General features: G+C 48.2%; 1 protein-coding gene across 1 annotated transcript in view; it reads left to right on the forward strand.

Moving 5' to 3' along the window:
- The first annotated feature begins 562 nt into the window (after nucleotides 1–562).
- Nucleotides 563–9,669, forward strand: part of FAM167A (family with sequence similarity 167, member A) — a 10,473-nt gene continuing 1,366 nt past the window's right edge. Inside the window, exon 1 of the mRNA XM_009704817.1 lies at nucleotides 563–940. Within this exon, the coding sequence (XP_009703119.1) occupies nucleotides 563–940 (378 nt within the window). The remainder of the gene's footprint in view (nucleotides 941–9,669) is intronic.

The raw sequence follows: 9,669 nt of genomic DNA on the forward strand, positions 1-9,669 counted from the left end.
GGTTTGCCAGCCAGGAAATCAGCAAAAAGGCACGCACAGACACCCTGATGCCCGGCAACAGCCATTGCTGTCTCCAGAGGACATCACTGGGTTTTTTGATACGGTCCCAGAGGAGTCTGTGAACACGTCTTGGCCTCCTTGGCAACCCTTTCATGGCCCCTTGAGTTAAGATTGGAAATGTAGGTAATCAGAGCTTCCCTAAAAACCAGAGCCTGTCTGTTCCTGCCCCAAAAGCAGTCAGATAGCTGAGGTGAGGTAACACTCCCCAGGAGCACCTTGGCACCATGCCTTTCCCAAAGCCCTCCCTCCCTCTGCTACAGCAAGAGCCGTCTCTCTTTTCTTGCTCCCTTTTCCTTCTCAAAGTGGAAACCAACCCTCTGCTTTTCTTCTAGGTGTTCATCCAAGGCCGGTGTTCTGCTTGAATGGGAGCTACCACCGCTACGGCTGTCCTCCGAGGAGCTGTGTTTGGCACACCGTGATACCTGGTCAAATCTTCAGGGTTTCCCATCCCGGTCCTTGGTCCTTTGCAGCACACCCCTATGCCTTTTGACTCCCAGAGAGGATGTCTTTACCCAAAATCCAAATAGAAGAGGCTCTGGACAGCATGGATGCTGCCTCTGGAGGTGCTGCTCCTCCTGATGACCACCTGAGGACCCTCAAGGCATTGACGGAGAAGCTGAGACTGGAGACCAGGCGCCCTTCCTACTTGGAGTGGAAGGCGAAGCTGGAGGAGCAGGCATGGAAGAGCCCCCAGCCAGCGGGAGAGGAGGAAGAGGAGGTGACCGAGGCCAAAAAGGCCACGGGGGAGACTGTCCCCTTGAGAAAGGTGCAGCTGCATCTCAATGGGACTCCTGCCCAGGACAAGGTGACTCTCACCTCAGGGAGAATAGGTGGCTTTGAGAGCATCGATGAAGCTTTGACATGGCTCAGGAAGGAACTGGTAAGTGGTTTCCTGTCCCTCTTAGATAGCACACTTTCTCAAGAGGAAAAAAAAAAAAAATAATGAGGAAACCAGCGACTCCTTGTTCCTACCTGCCTTCAGCCCCAGGTGAAAAGGCAACAGTCAATCATTGCATTTTCTGTAGCTGGTGGGAGCAGAAGCAGCCCAGGGAAGGGAAAAGATGAATGCCAGAGCATCCATAACCTCAGAGAAGAAGCTGGGCCAGTCTCAGCATCCCTGCTGGGATCCAGCAGGTTGGGGAAATATGGTGATTTGCAACAGTTAGGACTCATTAGCAGTTTGCCCCCTCCCCTGCTTCTCTATATCTCAATATTCAGATTAATACAGCAGGTATGAATACACCATGAATACGTGGGCACTGCTGGTGTAACGGCACTTCTCTGATGGGCGTCACGAAGGGATGCTTCATCAGGGCTGTAGGAAGGAAGCAGGACCAGATCCATCCCCTGGATCTGCCCCTGCAGCTTGTGGTTGTTGGTGGTTTAGGAACTCCCTCAGCAGGAGATTGTATGCTGACCATGGCGTTTAACAGTCATTAGTGCATCTAACCTCCAAGTGTTTGTCTAATTCTCCTTTTTTTTTATTTTTTTAACTCATAACTCTATAAGGTCTTGTGGTGACCTGCTTCCCGCAAGTCATTTCTGCACAGTGAGACGAAGTGCTTTCTTTTCATTTCAAACTATTGTGGGATCCCCTTTTTCTGACCATGTAATACCTAACAAATAATATTCTTTTTTCTTCTGTGTGCATGACACCGGAACCTTATCTCAGACCTCTCCTCACCCAGCTCTTACAGGTTCATCGTCTGCTGGCTCCTGCTTCATTAGAAGCCGGTCCACATTTCTGTCATCCTCCCATCCCAACCTTGGGCCCTATCTTACACATGTTTATTTCTAGTAGCTATGAGCTGGTCGTTTCACAGAGAGGAAGACAAGACAAAAATGCTACACCCGTGCTAGGAAAATACACAGAGCCAGGGCAAGGGTGCTGGAATTCATCTTTTATATGTTGTGTTGCCGTCATGGTCTTTGGCACAAATTTGGCCTGGGCCAACTAGCGCTGACCCAAGCTGCTCCCAACCCAGCTCAAGAGTCAGCACAGCCTGAGGATAATTCCCAGGAGGAAGCGTGGGTGCAGCACATCTGTTCTGGAGGCCACAGGAGGTCAATAGGATGGATATGACCACATCAGGGCAGCTGTTTTCAGGGCTGGAGAATGGGCTCCAGTGCTCTTCACAAGTGAAGAAGCAAGCAGACACCAAGCCCACACTTCTCAGTGATCCTTTCCCTTTCCTCACCAGACTGAAAAATCTTTATTATTTGGCCCACATGACTGGAAAAAATTCATGTCATGTTGCTTTGTTTCTGTTGCCTAATTGGAAGTTTGCCTGTGAGTCCCACCAGCATTTGCAACTGTATTGACAAGAGCAATATTTGCAACAGGGTCCCAGGGGGCTGGGACATCACTTGCGGTTCAGATGCACTTGTGAAAAAGTTCCTGTGCAAACGCTTTGCTTTTGATAAGCACTGAAAGTCTTTGAGGAAAACTTCTCATGCACAACAATGAATACTAGTTTTTCAAAATTCTCTGCAACTTTTGCTTCAGATAATATTTATTTGTCAATTTTTTATTGCTCTTGCTGTGTTTACCCAGCTAGATTGATCCCTAGAGAAGTTATTTACAAAGGTAGTTCTGGATGTCACAGTTTTGGTGGTTGAACTGTTTCTCAGGCACATGGCTTTCAGAAGGCGGGTGCAGTGCTTTCAGGAATCCAGGACTATTACGAAGAGTTTTGAGCTGATCTCCTAAAACCACTCAGTGCTCTGGAGAATCTCAGCTCCAGATCTGAGACCTGAATCTGGGTCCGTGCTTGTATCTCTGATGCAATCTTAAATTCACAGGGCACTTCATGTAAACCCCAAATCTCAAGATACGCAAAGATGGCAAGAAGCAGATTTTCCTTCTCAGAGCCCCTGATTTTAAAAGATTTGGTTTGTTCTTTCAGTTTCTGCCCACAATGGAAGTATAAATTGTCTCAGAGTCCGATTCTACCCTTTAGACTGGGGTGTGGTGTATAAAGCACCATCTGACAAAAAATGAAAGTTTAAATTAAAGAAGAAAAAAGGGCAAAGCAAACCCTAATTTTTCCTCACTTTCCACTTTCCTGCCTCTTAATTATACCAGTCTTTGCTGGATCTGGACGTGACTCATGTAATTTAGAACAATTTCCCCAAAAGAGAGAGCATGTATTTGACTGACCACACAGCCAAACAGCTATGTTGGAGGCACTATTGTTGGGTGAGAGCGGCCAGCAAGCAGTGAGAACACAGCGAGGCCATCACATCACAGGATGCTGGAACAAAAAGATGCATTTCACATTACATTTCAAGGGTGAAACCCATTTTCTTTTCAAATAAATGAACAAGCTTCCACACGTCCCAACACAGCCAGGATTTTTCCTTGTTTATCCCCATGTAGTGATAGTAAAGCAATCAGGAAGGCTTCATAGCAGGATATGGTTGTGTCTGAGTTTATATATTTTTTTAAGGCAGGAGCCAAGGCCAGAAAGGACAGCATCCTTCAGCCAGCACCCTGCTTAGGGCAGCCAGGCAGGACACCAGCACCCCACACCTTGGGTAAGGTCACCCTAAGCAGGCAATCAATCCTTCTGGTCTGATTTAATGTAGGAGACCATCGACCCGGTAGCACTGTGCAACCCAGCCTTGCCCCAAGCAAGCGTTGAGTATCCCAAGACCATCCCAAAATGATCCTGTAGGCATAACTGGGGTGAAATCTGCTTCTGCCACACTATCCTCTGCTTCAGGGTGAATTCTCCCCGGCTCTACACAGACCTTCCAGAGAAGTCAATTTAGGGTACGTAGGATTCATCTATCCGATGAAAGGGCAAAAGCTGGTGAATGTGGAAATTTCTAGCCAGGAAAAAAGTATATCAGCCTGTGTCCTTACCAAATGAAATGCAACTATGCAGGGTGTGCAACTCCATCACCCACACTGTGCAACCCTCACGACAGCTACCAGCGTGTTTAGGCTGGGTTGTTTCAACAGCATGGCCCCAGCATGGTTTTGGCTTGTACCAGGTAGCACCCTGCCAAACAGTTAGAGCTTCAGGAGTTTGCGCATGCTGGGGACTGTTCCCAACAGGCAATTTCTACCAGACCACCCAATTTTGGAATTAACTGCATCCCAGCCAAAACCAGTAAAGGCAGCAAAGTGAATTTAGTAGTATGTGTGTGCCCAAACTTCCCCTTGGCCATGGTGCTACGGAACGGGTCATGGCATGGGTTAGTTGCCTGGTGAATTGATAGTCCAGGAGTGCCCAGCTTTAAAACTGAAGTTACCTTTTAAATCTGAAGCATGACTCCCAGTCCACACAAAAGACATCATCCAACACTGCAAGGAATTTGCCTCTGTGTCTCCAGAGTCTGCTTTGATTCAGCTTCAGCCGGGTTCAGGCTCCTCACATTCAGATGCAAAGCAAAGGACAAACCCAAGGTCTTACTGTGCATCTGCTGTTCTTGGTCTTTCACCCCGCATGACCTGTCCCAGGACCTGATTCTGCACATCAAGTCCTGGCCCTGGTTTACGGGACTGACATATGCCCACCGAGCTCCAGCCAGTCACGTCAGCTGGGACCTGCTGAGAATCTGGCCCCGAGAAGCTGATTTATTCAGACATGCAAACTCCTGCTCTTGTTTTTGCGCCGAGAGGCTCTGTGTAGGTGTACGAGCAAATTGCAGCACTCAGCATGTGCTGAACTGCCCTGGGGCTGGAGCACTCCCCTCCCCAGCTCTCCTGCCTCTTCTCTGCCCTCGTGTTTGCCTTTGCGCTGTCAAGTGTGGCTGCTTTTCATCAATTCTGAAAGCAAAGCCATCACCAGCCAGGGTATGGTGACAGAGCCAAGGGTCAGAGTGGTCAGACTGTACTTTCCTCTTCGATTTTGAAATTTGTCAGGTTTTACAAGTTCTAAAATTAAGCTCTCAAAGTCATCTTCCTCTTAAATGTGGTTAAAGATCAAAGCTATGAACTGGGACGTCTTAGGGCAGTTCTGACTTTGTCCCAGTAGGAAAATACCTTTTCCTTCTCAAATTCACCAGTGTTTGGCACTGAAATCTGAGGTATGTGAGCCAGAATGCAGGAAAGACTCTTGAAAAGGGACACAAATGTCTGATACTCGCTGCTGGGAATTCATAAAACACCTATGTCCTGTTGGTCAGATATTTATTTTTAAATATTAACTGCTATTGTCTCTGTTTGGGATATCGATATTGGCTGAACAAGTACTTAAATGAACTTAAACAACAATGTGGCACCAAAATAGTGTTGACATGAGCCTTGTTGCAGATTGCTGTGTGGTTGTTGGGAGGGGGAGAGGGGGAGAAGGAGTCGAGAGCATGGATATAGTGATGGAGACTGGCCTGCATTTGGAGTCCTCTGCCACATAGCAGGTCCAAGAAGGATTTGTCTGTATTTGTACTTAAAGCAGTGAAAGGACATGGGCACAGGCACCAGAGCGGGGTCATCTCTACTCTCACATTGCTAGAACTGAGGCACAGTTTAGGAGTTATCACAGAATAGGACCATCCCCAAGGGGCAGTTTGGGCGCAGCCACCTTATTTTGGAAAGAGAGGGAGTTTCATGGGGTGGTTGTGGATTTATGGACGTAGCAGAGACGTAACTGCAGCTCTGAGAAATTATGTGCTCTTCCCCGGTGTAAGCCCGCTGAGATGTCCCACCTTATTCAGATGTTCAACTGCCAGGCTTTTCCTCTGGCAGTAGGCTTTGTCCTAGGTACACCATTCCCAATCCTGAATGCATTTTAGCACCCCTTAATTTAACAAAAACCAGAGGTAACCACCTCCCTCAGGAAAGGTAATAGGAAGATTAATTCTGAGGGAGTCAACACAGACTAAACTCAATACTGAAGGAGGGTGAGATTTGGGACCCATGTCAGGTTTTGCATGTGTCAGTTGGCAGAGGTATCCTGGACGTTGGTGGTGTGTAACTCCCAGGCACTGCGGAAGGAGATGAGGTACCTCATTTGGGGCGGTGGGTTGTACCACAAGGGCTTGAGTATCTAAAATTAGCCATGGCAGGGTGGCATCGGAGCACCTTTGAAGATGAAGCCTCAAACCAAAACACAGACTTAACTGACTTCTCTGAAGTGTTCGGCAAGGATCTGATAATTGGCCTTTGCTTCTCTGTGCTTGAATCCAAGTGGCTGCACTCAGTTAGGAAAGCACCAGTTTAGATTTAAGTTTCTTTTGATCTTTTGGAAATAAAAAGGACTAGCCCAATGGCAGCAGCCTCTTCTCCACAGACCATCACCCTGAGCTTCATGGACCACAGATTGGGACTCTGTCCATGGGCCCTTCTCTGTTAGGAAGAGGTCCCAAGGAGCTCCACCTCTCCATGCCATGAGGTGCTGTCTGCTGATACATCCCCCCATAGCAATGCAGGGAGAAGATGGACCACTGGCAATGGGAACATCATTGGTCTTCCTGTCCGTGACCATATGGTTAAGGCAAATTTGAAGACAATTCGGGGTTACACCCTCAGCTACCTCTGGCTATTTGGGCTAAGCCACTTAGACTGGACAACAGGCAAGGATACATCCAAAGCTTTCTCTCCCTCCTCCATATTAAACATCCCTGCGAGACTCTGAGGCTCAATCCAAATAGAAAATCATTCCTGAGTTCATAAGATCCTGTGGTCCAACTTTGTGATTCAGTCTAGCACTTGCAGTAGCTCCTGTGCCAGGAAGGACCTGATTTTAGTTCCCCCTCTCACCTGGGGAAGTTAAAACCAGCAGCCTGTCCATCCCAACAGCATGATCCAACCATGCAGATGAAAGGCAGCTCTTTGCATGCTGGATATGGGCGTGCAGAAAGAGGCAGAATCCATTAAAAAGTGGTTTGTGTGAGCAAGATATACCTAAGACTTTTCCTGCATTTGGCATGTGAGACTCAAAGGAAGCAAAATGCATGGCTGCATCTGTGTGCTCCCCGTGGGTTTCTCCAGGACATCGCACAGAGTGTGTGGGATCATGCTGTCATCCCATACAGATGAACTGGTGCGTTGGGTTACTTTGTGGTGACTGGCTCTGAGAGTGAACTGTGTAAACTGAAAACCCATGGTTTCCTGTGATGTGGCCCCTGTAATCCCATTATTTCTTTCCAGAAAGCTTTGTGGAGCTCTGCTGACCTGGCAGTGCTCCTTTTAAAAAGAGATCATTCATCATTTCTAGCAATGGTTTGGTCCCCAGCATGGGACAGATTGAATGTTTATGGTACTCGTGAGGAGCCTCTGGGAAAGGGAAAGAGAATGACGATTTCTGGGTTCTGAGCCAAATTCTGCTAACATTCTGGGTGTTTTTGAACAAAGCAGATTTTAACGGGTCAAGTCCATGGAGGGAAGACAGGGTGTTTGCATCTCAAGCCAAGCCCCAGAGATGAGTGGGAAGAGTGAGAGAGGCTATGCCCTGCAGAGCAGCCCACCCTTCCTGCCCACAATGGGGCCTTTCGTGCTCTGCCCCTTGCCCAGTAAACACCCCATGGACCTACCTCCATGGGAAACGTCATCATGCAAGGAGCTCCCAAGCCCTCGGGAAGACTCCCAAGGGGCACAAGCGGTGACAGCCATCATGCCGTGTGCCATCTTCTCATTCTGCACATCATCCTTTAGTCAATCATTGCCAGGCTTTGTTCCTCACCCATCTACCTTTCTTTCTTGGGGGGCAGAAGATGGCTTTATCTGCTAGTGCACATCTGACAGGTCACTCCTGCTTCCCGGTTCAGCCCCAGAGCACAGCCAGAAAGGGTTGTGTCCAAGATGGTGTCATAGCCTAGGTGATCAACGCAGACGGGTGGTGGGTTCGGTCCATGCCACATTGCCCCTAACCCTACAGGTGGGCCAGTGGGCCATATGGCTGGCTCGGCAAATGCCAGGGTCAGCAGGTCTGATGGGGGGACGGAAGGGTGACTGGAGATTGGGCACCTGAAGGACATGACCTGGAGGGCTTTGTCTTCCAGCTTGCATGAAATCAGGATAGGTTCCTCAAAAGACAGGGAAAGCAAGATCCAGTCAAAAAGTAGAAAGCTGGCTTGCAAGGGAAAAAAACCCCAATCTCCAACTCACATCCCTCTCCACAGTGGCCTCATAATTCATTTTTAAACCCTTTTTTGGCAGTGGTGGGTTTTTTAATCCCACATTCTTCAAAACATTCAATGAAAGCATTTGTTGACATTTCCTATGTAGCTTGATAAACTGACAAGAAAGAACAAACAAGGGTCAGTTCAATAATGCCCGTGATATCCTTCCTGATAAAATGTCAAGTCTCAGCATTTGTTGTGAAACAGGGAAAAATATCGAGAAAATTAATTTTTTTTCATTGCAACTCATGTGGGAGAATGAAAACCTGCCGAGTGGCATTACTCTGTTGGGGGTACAGGCTATGATGTCTGTAAGGAAATAGTGTTTTTTTGAAAAAGGTAAATGGCCACAACCCTGCCAAGAATTTGAGAGAGATTTCCCAAGAGAGATTCATTTGGAGATTGATACAAAGGTGATTTAATCCTCTCCAGGCAACCAAGCTGGAGTCCAGTTGCGGGCTGAGAGCACCAGGCAAGGTCCTCCAGGCTACCTCCGTGGTGCCGGATTGAGAAAAGCCTTGCTTGGCTTGGATGAACTTTCATTATACTCATGTCAGCTCTCAGCTTAGGCTCTGAGTGCAGCATTGCAAAGGGCTTCCCGACAGCCACCGAAAACAGCTGGAGCAGAGCCAGGCTTCCCTCCAAGCCCTTCAACCTCCTAAGGTGGCTGCTTCACCTTGCTGTGAGACTGGCAACGCTGCAAGGGGTGATCCCAACATCTTTGGAGGCATTGCCTGGAGGAGGAGGGATTATGCCACAAGCTAGAGCAACCCCAAGGCTGCTCTGATTCACATCCTTGTTGCAGCAGCCCATGCATCAGGCATCAGAAAGGTCTCATGTAGAAATACCAGAGCCACCTGTAGAGCCTCTCGAGGGGAATCTTCCCTCCTCCCTTCCCTTCTGCAGCTTGATGTATGAGTCATCAGACCAGGAATAAATTTACCCCCTACCCCTAGAGCTACATCTGTACTTGTAAACTAAACAGCTGATTTTCAGGCCTGGAGGCAAACTGGTATGGTCTGACCGTGTCCATGCCGTTCAAGTCCAGACAAGGGGGCTGTATCCCAAATGCCTGCTGAGGATGAATCCTTCTGTGTCAACTCCTGAAGAGGGTCCGTGGGGAATTGCTTGGGACTGTAAGAGCTGGCCTCAGCTCAAAGAATGCCAGGACCTTGCTCGCAACTGAGCGGAGAGGAAGACTTTGTTGCAATGGACAATTTAGTGTATTGTTATAGATGTAGTCTGGGTCTGTTCCTGGGCTTCTCCTTCAAACCACAGGGAGCCAAGAAACCAGTGATGCAAGTCAAAGGAGTGAGGTAAAGGATGGATTTGGGGTCAGGGCAGATCCACAGAGCAGCTGGAGATGAGCTCAGAGCATCATCTCATGCACTGAGAAGTTGATGAGGACAGGACTGACTCAGGGAGCCACTGGGAGGAAAGAAAAATAACCACAAAACAAAGTAAACCAAACAAAAACAGGAGACTTGGTGCCAAGGGGTTCCTTCCAGTTCCAGTTTGTGTCCTGCAATGGAGGCAACA

This window comes from Cariama cristata, unplaced genomic scaffold (assembly GCF_000690535.1).
Source record: "Cariama cristata isolate BGI_N322 unplaced genomic scaffold, ASM69053v1 scaffold8837, whole genome shotgun sequence".
Classification (NCBI taxonomy): domain Eukaryota; kingdom Metazoa; phylum Chordata; class Aves; order Cariamiformes; family Cariamidae; genus Cariama; species Cariama cristata.